The sequence below is a fragment of the Rissa tridactyla genome, chromosome 23 (genome assembly GCF_028500815.1).
Source record: "Rissa tridactyla isolate bRisTri1 chromosome 23, bRisTri1.patW.cur.20221130, whole genome shotgun sequence".
Lineage (NCBI taxonomy): Eukaryota > Metazoa > Chordata > Aves > Charadriiformes > Laridae > Rissa > Rissa tridactyla.
The window spans coordinates 2,412,823-2,430,500 of NC_071488.1; the positions used below are offsets into that span (position 1 = coordinate 2,412,823).

General features: G+C 63.9%; 1 protein-coding gene across 1 annotated transcript; it reads right to left on the reverse strand.

Annotated features, from left to right (window-relative positions):
- Positions 1–567: 567 nt before the first annotated feature.
- Positions 568–13,758, reverse strand: DEDD (death effector domain containing). Its single transcript, XM_054182553.1, has 5 exons — positions 12,383–13,758; positions 6,684–7,048; positions 2,480–2,587; positions 1,115–1,261; positions 568–1,007 (listed from the first exon to the last, which is right to left on the reverse strand). The coding sequence occupies exons 2-5, from the start codon at positions 7,006–7,008 to the stop codon at positions 631–633; spliced, it is 957 nt and encodes a 318-aa protein (XP_054038528.1). The 5' UTR covers positions 7,009–7,048; positions 12,383–13,758; the 3' UTR covers positions 568–630.
- Positions 13,759–17,678: the final 3,920 nt, after the last annotated feature.

Below are 17,678 nucleotides of genomic sequence, written 5' to 3' on the forward strand. Positions count from 1 at the left end.
GGGGGGTTTATTTGAGGGAGAAACAGGGTCAGAGGCAGGGGGGGGACACAGACGCTGCCCACAGAGCCCCCCCACCCCTACCCCGGGACGGCGGCACAAGGGCAGGAGGGGGACAAAACCACCCCCAACCCCGGCGCAGGCAGCCATGGGGCTGAGCACCCCCCCCCCCAACACACACACTCCCAGTACAAACCTCTGCTGAGCGCCCCCCCCCCCGCCTTGCCCTGCCCCCCCCACCCCAGCCCCGGCACTGACGCGTCCCAGGCAGGATTTTTGCCTTTTTTTTTTTTTGTTTGTTTTTTAATGGATACAAAATAAAAGAGGAAAAAAAAAAAAAAAAAAAAGGGAAAAACAAAGCGAGAGGGGGGATGATGACGGGGGGGGGGTGTGAGGAAACACATAAGCCCCCGGCGCTGCCCCCCCGCGGCTCCAGCCAGGCTCCCAACCCAGAGTTATGGGGGGTGGTGGGGGTGGTTTCAAATCATCTTTTTCCTTTTCTTTTAGGAAAAAAAAAAAACAACAAAACAAAAAAAAAAAAAAAACCAAAAACCCAAACCGGAGAAAGGAAAAAGGCCGGGGGGGGCGGGGGGGGGGGAGTAGGGGGGGGCGGCAGCGAGCGGGCGCGGGGCGTCAGGGAGCCGTCTGCAGCATCAAGTTCCTCAGGAGTTTCTGGCGCCCGACCTCGTAATCCTCCTCGTCCACATTGACCAGCAGTTTGATGGCTTCGTGGCCCACGGCTTGTTTGAGCGAGTCCGTGATGAAGACGCCTTTGAGGGCTTCCAGCAAAGAGCCGTTGATGTAATCGCGCCAGAACGCGTCGAGGTAGGTGAGCTCTGAGAATTTTATGTCACAGATGATGGAGCCCAGGTCCCGGGATTTCAGGATGGTGTTGGCCTGGTTGAAACGCTCGAACTGACGCTCCAAGGGGTCCTGCTTGTTGGAGAAGACGTTGCCCTGAAGCGCCGTCTCGTGCTGGCAGTACTCGGCTCGGACTCGCAGGCGGATGTCTGAGGGGGGGAAAAGCGGGGAGGGCGGTGAGAGCTCCGGCGTGGGGCCAGGAACCCCAAAAATGCCCCCCGAACCCCCCTCTCCCCACAGCGTGGGGGGCTCTTACCACAGGTCTGCTTCTCCTTAGGGTCCGGCGTCGCCGACTTCCTCCTCTTGCGCTGGCTGCTGAGGAGGGTCCTGCCGCGGCCGGGCCTCTTGGTACAGATCTGGGGGCCCGCGGAGGAGCAGCAGACCACGGGGTGGTGGGGAGGCACTGCGCAGGGAGAGGACGGCGACGCTGAGCCCCCCCCCCCGCACCCCCCCCCCGGCTCCCCATGGGGACATCGGGGACGCTGAGAGTCCCGTGTCCCCCCACCCCGGCCCTCCCTGGGGACGCTGAGCCCCCATCAGCTCTTCCCTGGGGACAGCGGGGATGCTGAGCGCCCCCCCCCCCCCGGCTCCCCATGGGAACAGCGGGGACGCTGAGAGTCGTGTCCCCCCCCGCCCCCGGGCTCTCCCTGGGGATGCTGAACCCTCCCTGGGGACGCTGAGCCCCCATCAACTCGTCCCTGGGGACAGCGGGGACACTGAGCCCACCCCCTGGCTTGCCCTGGGGACACTGGGGATGCTGAGCCCCCCCCGGCTCTCCCTGGGGACACTGGGGATGCTGAGCCCCCCCCCGGCTCTCCCTGGGGACATGGGGGACGCTGAGCCCCCATCAGCTCTTCCCTGGGGACATCGGGGACGCTGAGCCCCCCCCCCCCCCCCCCCCCCGGCTCACCCTGGGGACATCGGGGACGCTGAACCCCCCCCCCCCCGGCTCTCCCTGGGGACATGGAGGATGCTGAGCACCCCCCCGGCTCTCCCTGGGGATGCTGAACCCTCCCTGGGGATGCTGAGCCCCCCCTGGCTCGCCCTGGGGACGCTGAGCCCCATCAGCTCTTCCCTGGGGACACTGGGGAGGCTGAGCCCCCCCCCCCGGCCCCCTCCCCGGCTTTCCCTGGGGACATGGGGGATGCTGAGCACTCCCCCAGCTCTCCCTGGGGACACTGGGGACGCTGAGTGCCCCCCCCCGGCTCTCCCTGGGGACATCGCGGAGGAGTGGCTCCGTCCCCCGCCTCCTTCCCACGCCGCTGTCACCCCCCAGTTGTCGTCCCGTCCCCCGTCCCCTCCCCCCCATCCCAGGATGCTCGTCCCAAGGGGCATCTGGCAGCCCCAGGAGCCCCCACAAGCCCCCAGAGGGGAACCCCAAATTCCGGGGCGGTTATGGGGATGTCGAACTGCGTGCTCAATCGTCCCCCAAAGTGTGGGGCTGGTGGCGGCAGGGCCAGATGTCACCTCAGCAGCGATGGAAGCGTCACCCCCGTCCAGAGGCGAGTCCCAGTGGGAGCAGACGAGGTAAAAGCGGGACGGTCCCGATGAGTTCCCGTGGGCCAACCCCCCCCCCAACCCCGAGCCCCGAGGTCTGGTGGCCAGGGCCACCCGCACCCACCTGATTTATGGGGGTGGCCGAGGCCGTGCTCCGCCTCGCCGTGAGCTCGGGGCGTCACGTAGCGAATGGACGTCTCCTCCAGGTACTTGTCCACCAGGTCCGGGCACACTGCGAGAGAGAGGGGACACGGGTCCCTTCAGGGGACACAGAAGGGACACGGGTCTCCTTTCGGGGGGGACAGAGGGGACGCGGGTCTCCTTTCGGGGGGGACAGAGGGGACGCGGGTCCCCTTAAGGGGGGGACAGAGGGGACGCGGGTCCCCTTTTCAGGGGGGGACAGAGGGGACGCGGGTCCCCTTTTCGGGGGGGGGGACAGAGGGGACACGGGTCCCCTTAAGGAGGGGACGCGGGTCCCCTTTTCGGGGGGGGGACAGAGGGGACACGGGCCCCTTTAGGAGGGGACGCGGGTCCCCTTTTCGGGGGGGACAGAGGGGACGCGGGTCCCCTTTTCGGGGGGGGACAGAGGGGACACGGGCCCCTTAAGGAGGGGACGCGGGTCCCCTTTTCGGGGGGGAGACACGACACAACAGAGGGGACACGGGTCCCCTTTTCCGGAGGGAACAGAGAGGACATGGGTCCCTTTAGGAGGGGACACGGGTCCCCTTTTCGGGGGGGGACAGAGGGGACACGGGCCCCTTAAGGAGGGGACGCGGGTCCCCTTTTCGGGGGGGGGGGGACGGGACACAACACAACAGAGGGGACACGGGTCCCCTTTTCCGGAGGGGACAGAGAGGACATGGGTCCCTTTAGGAGGGGACACGGGTCCCCTTTTCAGGGGGGGGGGACGGACGGGACAGAGGGGACACGGGTCCCCTTTTTGGGGGGGGGGGACAGAGGGGACACGGGTCCCCTTTTCGGGGGGGGGGACAGGGGGGACACGGGTCCCCTTTTCACAGGGGGACAGGGGGGACACGGGTCCCCTTTCTGAGGGCCAGGGCAGATCCCCTCCCAACATGTTTGAGCTCTGCCTCCCCCCGCGCGGCAGCACGTCGAGCGGCCGTTTCTCCAGCCCCGTCCTGTCGGAAAAAAATCTCCATTCAGGAGCCAAGCTCCGGCCGTGGCGCAGGAAAGGCCGTTTCCATTAGTTCCCATGGATACTCCCGACACCCGGCCTCGGAGCGGAGCCAGCGCCAGCAAACGCGCAATCCCCCGGGAGAGACCCCGGCCAGGGAGGGCAACGCTTCCAGCACCGCTCCCGCACCGCGCCGGCTCGGCTCCTACGCACCTGGCCATCGCTCAGACCAGCCCCGGCTTCGTCCCGTCGTGCCCCCCAGGGCTCGGGTGGGTCCGAGCAAAGGTCTGGGGGAGCAACCACTCCTCCTCATCCTCCTCCGCAGCTCCGGCAGAGCGGAGCTGGCGGCAGCTCCGGGCCCCCGGGACGGACCCAGCTGCTTGAAATGCTTTAGGATAAACGCGTACACCCGAAATGTTAAACCTTCGTTATTTCCCCCCCAATTTGGCCGATCAAAGCCTTGAAGGAACGTGCTGGCAGGACGCGGGGTTTGGAGGAGAGTGGAGCTGCTGAGCAGATGCAGCCGCTGAGCAAAGATTAGGGAACGAAACGAGTTATTTTTGAGGGCCGGGACATTTTCTGCGGGTTGTTTTTGTCCCGTTTGCCGAGCTCAGAGCCCTGCCCGGCCCCGGCCAGGATCCCTTCCATCCCCGCCGGATCGAAGCCGGCCGAGGTTGCGGGTCTCCCCGGCCCCCGCCGCCTGCGCCGAGGTAAAAAAAGGCGGGATTTCGCTCCTTTTCAGAGCCAGGAATGACGAGGCAGGAGGAGACAAGACCTTCTGGCCACCGCGGGGTCTGGAAGGACACGGGAACCAGAAACCGGAGTCAGCTCGTTAAGTCCGGAGGAAGCTTCCTTTAACCGATCCGTCCCTCCTCTTTACAGGCAAAGCGCTGCACATCATAAACCACATGGAAAGGGCCTTTCCGAAAGCTTTCTGAAATGCTATTTTTTGCACATTTAATTAAACCGTTTCCACCCAAGCATGGCTGGAGACACGGCAAGAACGCGATCTCCCGGGTACGGAGCATCGCTCCTCGCACAACGGCGGCGTACGGAGACGCGAACGCCAAGTTCCGGCTCTCCCACCGCGCGGGTATCGCAGTTTAATATCAATCCGTCCTGAAAACTCCCCCTGAAAACACCAAAACCTCACCCTGAAAACACCAGAATCTGACTCGGGGCGGACTCGCCTGGCTTCAGCCGGCCGAGGTACAGCAGCCAAGTCCCCCTTCGGTTTGGGTTTTTGCATGAAACAAGCAAAAAGCTGCTCAAGAAAGACAAAAAATAATGCTGCGACACCCTGAACCCCTACACAAACCGAGGGACGCAGAGCCGTGGATCCATCCCCGCGCCCCGTGGAACCGGCATCTCCCGAAACCTCCCCGAATCCAGGCGTCGCACAGCTGGGCTGTGTAACGCACTCCCACCCGCCGCTTTCCCTTTTCCTCTCGTTTTTCTTGGCTGGGTGCAGGGGGAAGCGCGTCGGGAGGTTACACCAGCTCCGACCCTGGAAAACAGCTGCCTCCGCCTGCTCCGGGAGGAACTCTGCGGGCAACGACGGCTGGGACCAGGCTGGGATCCATCCCTGGCACAGCCACATCCCCGAGCGGCACGCAGGGCAGAGAGTGGGTTTCCAGCTCCCAGAAAAGGCCGGATAACGGGAAAATCCGCATGGAGTCCGCTCTAAGCCTGCGGGCAGGGGTGTGGGCGCAGACAGGACTGCCCTGCGCTCAGGCTCCATCCCTCGAGCTCCAGCAGGGCTGGAAATCTCCAGCGTTTCGGAGCGGCACAAGGCAGCGGCGTCCCTGTCCCCTCCCCGGCCTGATGCTGGTTAAGAAGCGACTGAGCCAAAAAAAAAAACAAACCACCAAACCAAAAAATAAAACCAAACGCATTAATTTTCACAGAATCACAGAATTTTGAAGCCGGACGCAGTTTCCCCCTGGCAGGACGGAGGTGGCAGGCGGCGCGGGACCACGCTCCCGGTGACAGCCCCAGCTCCGAGGGTTTGCTCGCGCCAGCGCCGCCGTCCCTCCTCTCACCCCCCAAAAACTGGGGAGTTTTTACTGCCTGCCTCTACTTGCGCTCGCCCAAGCCCTGGCGGGGAACGGCACCGCTGCCCACAGCGTGAGCCGAAACCGGGGAGACTCAGCAGCCTGGAACGGCCAAAAAAGCCCAATTATCCTAATTTCAGGAGAAGATGCAAATTTCAGAGGTTGAATCCTGGTGGAGCGGCTGCCTCGCGCCATTCCCTGCGACAAGTACGCTCTCCTCCCCGACTCCTGCGGCTCTGGTTAATCTGGCTCCTTGAAATCTGAATCGAGGTGGGGTTTTTTTAAGTCAAAAAAAGGCCCAGGGCCGAGGAGGTGGAGGGCAAGGGGTCAGCTCAGCCCGGCAGCTCCACGAAGTGACCAAAACTCCACCAAATTTATCCAGATCCAAAGGGCCAGGTCACTGTTGGGGTCTCTTGAGCCAGGAGAGAGCGAGGGGAAAAGGGGCAGCCAAAAGAGGAGGGTTTGGAGCATCCCACTGGAAAATGAGTGGGGGAAAAAAAAAAAAATAAAAATAAATCTGAATTTGGACATGGGTTTCTCACTCCGGGCTCTCCGCACGCTGCAGGACCCACAGCACCAGCGCGGGGAGGACATCCGTCACCTTCCCAAACCCACCTCAGCCCCCAGAGGAGGAGGAGGTTTCGCCCCGAAGCCACTGGCACGTCAAGCGCAGCAGCCACGAGCTTCCCTGGACCCTCCCGGCTCCTTCTCGCTCCCCGGCACGGCCCTGAGGCCACTCACGGCATCTCGTGTGACTTTGGGCCGAAAGGAGTATTTCCCTAAAAACTAGGGAGGAGCAGCGGGAGCTGGGAGTCGGAGGCATGGAGCTGGGAGAGCCGGGAGTCACAGAACTGCACAGCAGGCAGCAGGAATCCCGGTTTTCTGCCGCTAAAGGCAGGAGGAGACCTCGGCGCTTGCCAGAAACGAAACAAGGCTTTAAACCCCCAAAACCGTGCGTGGGCGTTTGTGAAAACCCTTTAAAATACCCCTTGGCCTCCTCTGCCCGCATTTCCCTGCTGTTCTGGCAGCCGTTTGTCCTTACAACCCTCAGGTTCCTTTAACCAGCAGGGCGTCAGCGAGGACAAACGGGAGAATAACGAAGCAAGCTTCGTTAGGGAGCGGGCCCGGGCGTCACTTACCGGCCCGTCGCCTCTTGAGGGTGACGTAGGGCAGCAGGTCGTGGCGAGTGATGATCCGCAGCAGTTGCAGCACCTGTCGGAAGTTGGTCTCGTCGCAGCGGCCCTGCCGCTCCAGCGCCAGCAAGAAGTCCCTGCCGCTGCGGATCATCCCCCTCTCGTAATCGTCGATGACGTCCACGAAGAGGAAGGAGAGCACCCGCACGTCCCGGTGGGTCAGGTGGGTGCCCACGATGTCAAACATGCGGTGCAGGCTGTACAGCCCGTGCTCCCGGTCGCCCTGTTCCTCCGGCCAGGCCTGCGCTCGGCTCCGTTTGAAGGTGGCCATCTTCCACCACGTGCCAGGGGCTCCGCTCAGCGCCGCAGCCCTGGGAGACGAAGAGAGGCAACAGGCTTTCATCAAACCCTTCCCCATGGAGGCTTGATTAAAAACCCCCGCTCTATATCCCCCCCACCGCATTTCCGCGCTCGGCGGTGGCTCGTCCTCTCCTCTGCCGGAGCATCTTACACCAAAAATCGAGGGTTGGGTACCCGACCCATGGCACCGGGCTCCGCCATGACACCTTACGGCTCCAAACACCGTCTGGCAGAAACCCCTACGAGCTCCGGGGCTCCAGAGCGTGACCAATGTCCTCCACCCCAGCAAAACGAGTCCCTGCATCCTCTGGCAAAGCCTAAACCCTCCGCCGCCGCCCCAGCGGGCACTAACCACACGGAGCCGTTCGGCGCAGCCACCGGTATCGTGCCGAAACATCAAGGGAGAAGGAAATCAGCCGCTCAGCAGGTCCCGACCTGCTCGGCTTCAAAGTCGGAGCAGAGCGAGCCTCGTCAGACTGGCTTCGGCGGCCGACGCGGGGCTCACCCTCCTCCGTTCAGCAGGTTTCTCACCCGGTTACAGCCTCCCCCCTGGGGAAGTTCCGCTTGGCTCCGCCGTCACCCGGCTCTTTCAGCGGCACCGACAGCTCTGCTTCTTCCCCGAGAGCTGCGGGGAGTCACGCACCCGGCTGAAAACAGGAGGGGACCTGCAGGAAACGTGGCCCTTGTCTGGCCTCCTTCAGGGATCGAGCGCTGTCACAGCAAAGTGGGTGACATTAAGGTGTCCCACGCCTGGGGATGGCACCGTGCCACCGCACGGAGTCAGCCGCAAGACACGCCGGGAACCGGTGACGAGCCGTTCGGTAATGCCAGTCGCTCGGGGCAGGCGGGGATAGGGTTAGGAGGGAACCGCAGCCCATGGCTGGGCACTGGGAGCAGGCTGGGGGGTGACATGGACCCGGGACGCCCCCAGAGCTACGCAGAGGGGCCTTCGGACCCCCGAAGCGCGTGTAAGCGCCTGCAGTGTGTCTCAGGCTCGGGGCTGGTGGCAAAAGGGCACCTGCCCCAGGCCCAGCCTCGGCGTGCCGGCATGCGTGCCGTACAGGGGAGTCACGCCGTCATTGCATCACGTTTATACCCAAAAATGACCCTTGTTGGTTTAAGCGGGTCAGGACCCCTCCTGCCCTGCGGGACGCCAGGCCAGAGGCTGCAGGAGAGCTGGGACGCCAGTCTGGTTTTTTTCCTGTGGTTTTCCAGGCAGGGTCCAGCCCCGAGGCCGGCGGCTCCGCTCCCTGTGGCTCCAGGCCATGGCTCCGTGTCCCCTCCAAGAGCTCACCCCAGCCCCGCGGCGTCTCCACGCAGCGGCTACACTTGGTTACGGTTTCCAAAACAGCGAGAGGCGTTAACACGGACACGGGCAGGAATCTCCGGTCTATTCCCGGCACAGCCCGTGACTCACGCTCTGGCACGGGGCAGACAGAGGAACGGGGAGCCCTCGATAGGGCCCGTCGGCCACCAGCACCCAACGGAAGGGTTTTAATTCTTATCATAAAACGCAGATAGCGTAAATTAAAAACGCGTTGAGCAACCGCTGCTCTGAAAACAGTCTGACACGGCTCTGAACTACTCCAGCTGGGGAGGAGAGGGAAATATATACTCTATAGCTTCCCCCCAAGTAGAAAAGTCATATCAACACAGCTTCTGGTGAAGATAATTCTTGGTACGAACAGCCTGTAGCCATCTCCATGCGGGAAAGAGGGGACAAAAATCAGAATAAAGCACCCTGGTTCTTCCCCAAGCTCCGGGAGGAGCCACATCAGCTCCAACGGAGCAGCTGGAGCGCGCTGGGCTGCAGCTTGGCACATCCCGGGAGAGGGTGAGGATTCCTCCGGTCTCACACAGCCGCGTTACAGAGGGGCCTTTACCAGCAGCTGCGTCACAACAGATTATCAACCGGCAGCACACGGCGATTGCGTGAACAGGGAATAAAAGTGTTAAAAAAAAAATAACAATCAAGAAAAACAACCCTTAGAGTCCTGATGGTCGTTGTCATGAGCGGAAAAAACAGAGAGAGCAACCAAAGTGTTCGCTGAAAGCTGCATTTCAAGCTGACAGTCAAGTCCCTGGTGCTCCTCGGCCGCATCCAGACTGGTTTGGTGCTGCGGCACTGGTGTCAACTGGTAAATGAAGCCGCAGCCAGGCAGCTCGAGAGGCCACCGGCCCAGCTCGGCTGGCACCCACAGCTCTCCCTCCGCTCCGGGGTTTCGCCGTGGGAGCTGTAAATATTCCTGCACAAAGTAAAACACGCAAGAAACGGGCACGGGCGGTGGGAGGCAAGGGCTCGGCGTTCTTCCCAGCGTCCCGTAAGCAGCTCCCAAATAAAAACCTGCACGTAAACCCGCACCCCCACCTATCAGCTAATTGCCTGCGTGTTTACACCACAACATCTTCCCGGGGCAGCCCCAAACCCGACCTCTGTCCTCAGCTCAGCGCCGGTTCCCCCTTTCCCGCACCCAAAACTGGGAGGAACCACCCGAGCCTGGGCCACGGCCGGGAGCCGCTCCCCGGGACCTTCTTTTACAGCAGTTTCATGTAAAATGGCTCATTTCTCTGCCGTCGGGTTTGCCAAGCGCCGAATTGCATAAACCCCGGGCAGAATTACGCTATCTTTTGATTATTTAGTACCAACCACCCTGGAATTACGTTGCATTTTTTTTCTTCCAGAGGCGCAAAAGGGGGGAAAAAAATAAAGAAAGAAAGAAAAAAAAAAAAAGGCAATTTGACATTGTGCTGCCTAAACACGACAAGAAGAGATTCAGCAGAGACTCTGCGTGTGTAAGGGGGGGGGAAGCACTGAGTCCCGGAGGGGCAGTTCCTTACAGCAGCACCACCCAAAACCACAAAAAGCTGTTAAATTTATTTGCGAGCAGGGGATTCCAGCGGCCGCTACTTGGAAGTGATCCCCGCTTCCCCTCGCCTTTTGGCTCGCCTCCCGCCTTAAACCCACAGGAGCGGAAGGCTGGAGCGCCTTGCCGCGCACATACGTTAAAGAAAAAAACACAACTAAAATCTTTTGATTTTCCTCAAGGAACGGCCCCGTCGCGTCCCGGCTGGCTCTACGGTACCGGGGCAGAAGTGACAAGACCCTGCGTGTGTGTCCCCAAAGACCCCGGCACAAACGAGCAGCACATCGCACCCGCGCGGGAGGAGACTTTCCTCGGGAGGAGACCTTCCGCAGCGCTCCAGGATCATTAAAATAATTTAAGGTGAACAGGAAAAACAAGCTTTTGGTGCCTACAAGGCTCTGCAGTTAATCAGTCCAAGCCTTACTCAAGCATCTGACTTAATCCATGCGGATGCTGGGGATTTCTGCCACCAAAGTCGAGTTAAATACCACAAAAACCCACCTCCTGACGGCACATTCCTGCCTGGATGGGCACGGAAGTCACAAACACGAACTTCAAGTTGAAATTTGGCTTTGAGGGGAATTTTTTTCTACCCCGGCCTCCTCCGTCCCGCCGCAAACCGATGCAAGGGAGACACCTAGTCGCGTTTTCGCTGCAGACCAGACCCAATCCTGCCCGACTCGGCGCAGACCGGCCACGGCAGAGCCGGACCAACGGCACTGCGGAGCCTGAGGCGGAACCAGAACCCCAGCACTGACCTCCCCAACCATTACCAAAGAGAAGGAAACGCAGACAGGGACAAACAGCCGAACGCTTTGGTTTCACCACCCCGGCAGCAGTTAACCAGGAGATTTCTTCTTCTTCTCTTCCAACACCTTTAACCTGACACTGCCCTTGCAAAAAGCAATTAGGCTGGAGTCGTTCCGGCTCGTCCCATCTCTCCTTCGGCAGCTCCTGCGGTCGCCGTCACGCTGAACAGGCATTTCTTCCCTTCTCCTTCCCCAGGAGAGGGCTCGGCGGCCCCGCGGCCACCGGGCGAGCAGAGGGCACGGTCTCCATCCACCGGGATGGCAGCCCTGGCCCTGAACCCCCGCCCACAGGCAGCTCCTCTCCCTGCGCCGGACGGGCCATGAGCTCGGGAGCCACTCGACTGCTGCTTTTTTACGTGACCAAATACCCAGATGGTAAATCTTCCCCATTCCCGGGCCGGCCGAAGGATGGGACACTGCCCGCGGTGACGGTGGCACTGCCCGTCCCAGCACACTCATCATCCCAAGGCATCGCACGGCGGGACAGGTAACCTCAGGTGACAAAACTGGCCACGGGACGAGACGGATTAATGGGAAAAGTGGGGATATAAAGGGTTCCTGCTGTGGCTGAACCGATCAAAGGGAGCTGAGAGGAAATAAGATTAATCCACAATTGTCCTCTTTGGAGGGGGGGTTTTTTTGACCTTCCCTCTGTAGCACTTTGTATCTGGGTCAGTGGGTCTGAGCCGGTACAATAATGCTGGCAGGGCGGAAAAAGGTCCTAAACCCACCAGTAACAACAGCAAACCCACCAGTCCCAGCCCAGCAAAACGCCACCGGCAGGCGAGGAGCCCCAGGGCCATCCCTGGACACCCCGCTGCAGGGAAGGCCGGAGGAGGAGGAGGAAGAACAGGAGGAAGCGCTCAGCCACGCTGCGTCACCGGACAACGTATTTGTAACACACACCCCCCCGCCCCGTAACGAGCCAGACGCAAAAGCAGATGCTGGCAGTGGTTTCGGGGTAGGATCGGGGGGGGGTTTTGTTGGTGCACGGGTTTAGTTGGGGGAAGGAGATTTTTATTTTTAAGTGCAGAAAGTGCTTTTCGCTTCCGTTCATCCCCCCGCCCCGTCTAATTCCTGCCACCTCGATTAATCTCTCAATCTAATTCCTGCCGCTGAGTGGCAGCTACAGCCTTGATTTCCCACGCCGCTGACGCCTGCCTCGACCGCCACCGGCGAAGGGACCCCGCAGAACCCCCCCGCCGGGACACAGCACCAGCCGGGGACGGCACCTGAGCCCCCCCACGCCGACGGGGAGGAGAGGAAAATCCTAAATAAAACCCCAAAGCTGGAAACTCCCAGCAGCGCCGCAGGTTCTCCCTGAGCCTCCCCTACGCCGGTGCGTAACCGGGACACGCCGCCACCGACGTCAGCCCGGCTTTACCAATCTCACCCTTTCCATCAGCAAAACGACGCCTGACGGGGATTCACCCGCAGCGGCGCTTCCCAAACTTTCCCGAGCCAGGATGACGAGCCCAACCGCAGTTATTAACGCAAGCGGGTGCCCAGCAGATCCCCGATATCGATCCCAGCAAGGCCGGGCTGTGCACGGAGCACTGAGCCTCTCCCGCTGCATCCCAACGGCGCGAGGCTCACACAAGCAGCTCCTTATGGGAGAGGAGGAATAGGCGAATCGTTAGTACGTTAGAAAAATACATATAGGAACACCCACCTTAACGAGGAGCTCGTCTGGTCTTGCTTATATCCACGATTCCAACAGCGGCCAAGCGAGAGCGTTTTTCAGAAGTCTTCTATCCCCTTTTCTCCTTGACTTTTTAAATAAAACTACCCAACAAAAGCGCGGAAGCTCCTACGGCGTTTCAGGAATGGCTCTTGCAGCGGGGAAGCCAAACTTCCACAGTCGGGGATCGGCGGTCAGTGTTAAAGCTGGTCGACTTGCCAGAAGCCACCCAATTTATTTTTTTTTTTCTCCCAAAACCTTCTTCTTTTTTCCACCACCCCCCCCTACTTAATAATTTATTGACATGGGGAGGAGGAAAAGCAAAGTCCAGAACCCACCCTGCACTCTCTAGGCCATTTCTTTTTTTAAGGACACCATTCCTGAAGAACTAACTCCGCTGTTCCCTTCTTACCAGCAGGATTTAACGCCGCCCTCGCAGACCCAGGCGATGGGCAGGGTGCTCAGAATACCTCAATTTGCTTTCTTAGTATAGCACCTCCTCCAGAAACTGGACCGGGTTAAGTGATAAACCTTAATAAAAAAAAAGCCAAGAGAAGGTCACCTGAACTGGGTTAGTCCTTTAAGATTCAGCCCATACCTTCTCCTTAGCGTTTATTCACAATTAGCATGCTCCTCTCCTCCCTAAGCCCGGCTGATCTCCCGAGAGAGCCGGGCCCGGCGCCCGGGGGCTCTCGGCCGGGCTCACCCTACCCTACCTTTGCGGGAAATACCGAGAAATAAAAATCTCGGGCTCGCCCAGAATTTCACCTTAAAGCTGCCAAAATACAGCACGAAACCCCCCCCGCTAAACGGGGTGAGCTGCCGGCAGCCAAGGCTTCGCTGCGTCGCTCGCTTCTTCCCTCCCCGTTACCGGGCCCCCCCCCGCTCCCGGCCCTCCCCCGCACCCCCTTTTTTTCAAGCCTCTCGGTCAAAAACCCCGCAGCCGCCGCCCGGGGACGGCCCCGTCCTGCCCCGCAAGGCCCCGGCAGCGGCGGGGGGTGGGGGGGGCGGCTCGGCCCCGCGGCCACGGCACTGCGGCCCCCCCTAAGCCCCCATCCCCCGGGCACCCGAGGCCTCTCCTGCGCTGCCCCTGCCCGGTACCAGCTGCTCTGAGGGGAAGGGGAGGGGGACGGCCTGGGCCCGGGCCCGTCCCCTCACCCGCAGGGACCGCCGAGGCCTCCCTCACGCCGCCCCCGCCATGCCCGCCGGCTCGGCCCCCGCTGCGCTGCGCCGGCCCCGCTGAACGCTGCGGGGCTGCCCGGGCTGAGGCGCCGCGGCCTCCTGGCCCCTCACAGCCGGGCCAGCCTCGGCACCGCCATGTTGGCTCCGTCCGCTCCGCTCCCCGCTCGCAGGCGGCCGCCGCGGCTCGCGGAGCGACGCAGCATCCGGCGACGCGGCCCGGCCCCGCCCCCCCCGTGGCCGCCTCTGAGGCCCCACCTACTTCCGGGCCACGCTCACCTCGCCGCCTTCACTCCCATTGGGAAAGCCGGAGGGCGCGGCGCCCTCTTAGATAAGGGCAGGAGGGCGGGAACATCCGGGTCACGAGCCGCCGGCTTCAGCGCCCTTCAGGAGCGTTGGCGCGCCGCCGCCATGTTGCGTGAGGGCAAGCTGGCAAGGCGGCCGCGCCCTTAGGCCACGTGGGATCGCGGCCGCCATCTCGGGGAAGGGCAGGCGGCGCCCGCCGCGCGCGGCTTCGCGCCCGCTGCGGGGCGTGAGGGGGCGCCGCCATCTTGAGTGAGGGCAGGGTGACGGGTAGGGGGGGTGTCTCTGGGGGGGGGGCCCTTGAGACGGGGGTGGGGGGTCCCTGGGGGTCCCTGTGAGGAAGGGAAGGCCCTTGGGGGGGGTGTTGGCTGGGGGGTGGCTGAGGGCGGGGGGACCCTGAGGATAAGGGGGGGCTCTGGGGACAGGGGTGGGGGGTCCATTGGAACAAGGGGTCCCTTGAGGGCTGAGGGGGTCCCCTCCGTGGGGGGGGGGGGGGCCTTGGGTCACACGGGGGGGCCCTGGAGGTGTCGTACATGTTCCCCCCCCGGGGCTGGCCTCGCCCTTCGCCCCGTCCCGGGCGGTGCCGGGCCCGCACCCACGGAGGGGGAGTGGGGGGGGACACCCAGGGCCCCCCCCCGCCCGCCACCTTTGCACCCTGCGGGGTGGGGGGGCGGGCAGGCAGCTCTTCCGTCGTCCCCGCCCGGGGGTCTCCCCTCCCCCGTGTCGTCCACCCCGGGGGTCCCCCATGCCCCCCCGAGTGGGGGGGGGTGGTGTCCCCGTGTCCCGTCCCGTCCCGTCCCCCCGCCGGGGAGCGGCGGGGGGCGCGCGCCCCGCCACGCGCGGGCGCCGCCGCGGGGTCCCACGCCTCGGCACCCAATTAGTGCTAATTAGCGCCGGCACGCGCCGGGGTGGTGCCCCGCGGGGGGGGGGGGAAGATGATCCTGATTAAGGTGGGGGGGGCGCGTGGGTGGCCCGTGGCGGCGGATGGGGGGGGGGGGCCCCGCGGGACGGGGGTGGGGGGGCGGCAATGGGGCAGGATTGGGGGGGGGGGGGGGGGGGGTGCAGCAGGGGGGATACGGGGGGGGGCAGCGGGGGGGGTCCCGGGGATGGGGGGGGGGTGGGGGACACAGCCGGCGGCGGGAAGGGCTTGGGGCGGAGCGGGGCCGGGCGGGGAGCGGGTGAGTCAGCGGGGGCCGTCCCGGTGCCCCCCCCCGCGATAGCCCCCCCCCTCCGGCCCGCCCCCGCCGTGCCTATCCCGGGCGGCGCCGCGCCCCGCCACTGCCCGCTCCGATCGCGATCGCGCCGACCGCCGTGAGTACCGGGGGAGGGGGGGGGGACACCCATCCCGCACCCCCTCCCTGCAACCCCACACCGGGGGGGCTGCATCCTTCTGGCGGGCGGGGGAGGGGGGACACCCCCAACTCGCACCCCCACCCCGGGAGGGGGAGGGCTGCATCCTCCGGGGACGGGGGACACCCCCACCCCGCACCCCCACCCCGAGGGGGGGGCTGCATCCTTCTGGGGGGGGTGGGACACACACACAACACACCCCATCCCTGCACCCCTTTTGGGGGGGGGGGGGGGCGGCCGATTCCGCACCCGTCATTTAAGGGAACTCCCCAAAGTTGCCCCCCCCCCCCCCCCCCACGCTAGAAGGAGACCCCCAATCCTGCCCCCCTCTTAAGGTGGGCCCCGTCCTTCCCCCCCCCCCACTGGGTGGGGAGCCCCCAGTCCTGCCCCCCCCCCCCCCCCCCGCACGAAGGAGACCCCCAATCCTGCCACAGCCCCCCCTTAAGGTGGGGCCCATCCTGCCCCCCCCTCCCCCCAATGGGACCCCCGGGTTTTGCCTCCCCCCCCCCCCCCCATAAAAGGGTCCCATCCCCGCACCCCCCCCTTTGGAGGGCACCCCAAACATGGGTCAGGGCCCCCCCACTCTGTGTGTCGTGTCCCCCCCCCCCGCAGAAGGTTTGGGGGGTGCCCGTGGGGGGACACCCCCCCCCAAGAGATGTCCCCGCACACCGGGGGGGGCCGCATCCTGCGGTGGGGGGGTGGGGGGAAGAGGGCTGGGGGGGGCGGTTGTCCCGACCCTGGTTTGTGTGTGCCCCCCCCCCCCCCCCCCGTTCCCCGGGGCCCCCCCCCAAATTTTCGGAGCCGCGGGCTGGGCCAGTTCCTGTTTCGGTGGCAGCGCCCGCGCTGGAGGCTGGGGGGGGGGGGGGGGGGGGGGGCACCGGTGTCCCCAACCCTGTCCCCAACAGGGGCGGGGGGGGGACACACACTGAGGTGGGGGGGGGGGACGGGACGGACAGTGACATGGCGGGGGGGGGGGGGGGAGCAGCTGTCCCATGGGGCAGGCGTGTCCCCACGCTGTCCTCCCCCCACATCATCCCAAAGTGATGTCACCCCTTGAGGGGGGGGGTGTCACTCCCTGCTGTGGGGTTGCCCCCCCCCCCCCGGTGACGGAGAACCCGAGGCGGGGTGCACCCCACCCCGGGCCTTTGCGCAATGCCCCCCCCCCCGCCGCCATGACTCACTGGGGCTCCCCAGGGTGCCCCGTAGCCGGGGGGGGGGGGGACACACACAGGGGACACACCCGCAGGACATGTGTGTGTCGTCGTCCCCCCCCCCCCCCCCGGCCCCACCCCGCGGCCGCAGCCCGGAGCTGAGTCATTCCCGGCGGCTGGAAAACGGCTCACACGTGTGATGAGCGGCGCCGGCCTCAGCCCCGGGGCTGGGTGGGGGGGGGGGGGGGCGGAATGTGGGGCCCGCAGCTGAGTTGTGTGTCGTCCCCCCCGCAGTATTGCCTCCCCCCCCCCCCCCCCGGCCTCGCCATGCCGTCCCAGATGGAGCACGCCATGGAGACCCTGATGTTCACCTTCCACAAGTACGCGGGGGACAAGGAGCACCTGAGCAAGGAGGAGCTGCGGGCGCTGATGGAGAAGGAGTTCCCCGGCTTCCTGGAGGTGTGCGGGGGGGGGGCACACGGACCCTATAGCTCCATGGGATGCACCCCCCTATAGCACCCCCGGGATAGGACCCTGTAGCTCCATGGGATCTGCCCCCCTATAGCACCCCCGGGATAGGACCCTGTAGCTCCATGGGATCCACTCCCCTATAGCACCCCCTGGGATCGGACCCTATAGCTCCATGGGATTCACCCCCGGGGATCGGACCCTATAGCTCCATGGGATGCACCCCCCTATAGCACCCCCGGGATAGGACCCTGTAGCTCCATGGGATCCACTCCCCTATAGCACCCTGGGATCGGACCCTATAGCTCCATGGGATGCACCCCCCTATAGCACCCCCAGGATAGGACCCTGTAGCTCCATGGGATCTGCCCCCCTATAGCACCCCCGGGATCAGACCCCGTACCTCCATGGGATTCACCCCCGGGATCAGACCCTATGGCTCCATGGGATCCACCCCGCTATAGCACCCCTGGGATCGAACCCTATAGCTCCATGGGATCCGTCCCTATGGCACCCCCAGGACAGGACCCTATAGCTCCATGGGATCCTTCCCTATAGCACCCCCGGGATCAGACCCTATAGCTCCATGGGATCCTTCCCTATAGCACCCCCGGGATCAGGACCCTATAGCTCCGTGGGATCCTTCCCTATAGCACCCCCGGGATCAGACCCTATAGCTCCGTGGGATCCTTCCCTATAGCACCCCCGGGATCAGACCCTATAGCTCCATGGGATCCACCTCCCTATAGTACCCCTGGGACTGGACCATATAGCACCCCCAGGGATCAAACCCTATAGCTCCATGGGATCTGCCCCCCTATAGCACCCCCAGGACT

Excerpts from the sequence above, each read along its gene's own strand:
- DEDD (XM_054182553.1), bottom strand. The coding sequence starts at position 7,008 with ATGGCCACCTTCAAACGGAGCCGAGCGCAGGCCTGGCCGGAGGAACAG. Across the intron at positions 2,588-6,683 it reads CCTCAAGAGGCGACGGGCCG|TGTGCCCGGACCTGGTGGAC; the intron begins GTAAGTGACGCC and ends TCTCTCTCGCAG. Across the intron at positions 1,008-1,114 it reads TAAGGAGAAGCAGACCTGTG|ACATCCGCCTGCGAGTCCGA; the intron begins GTAAGAGCCCCC and ends TCCCCCCCTCAG.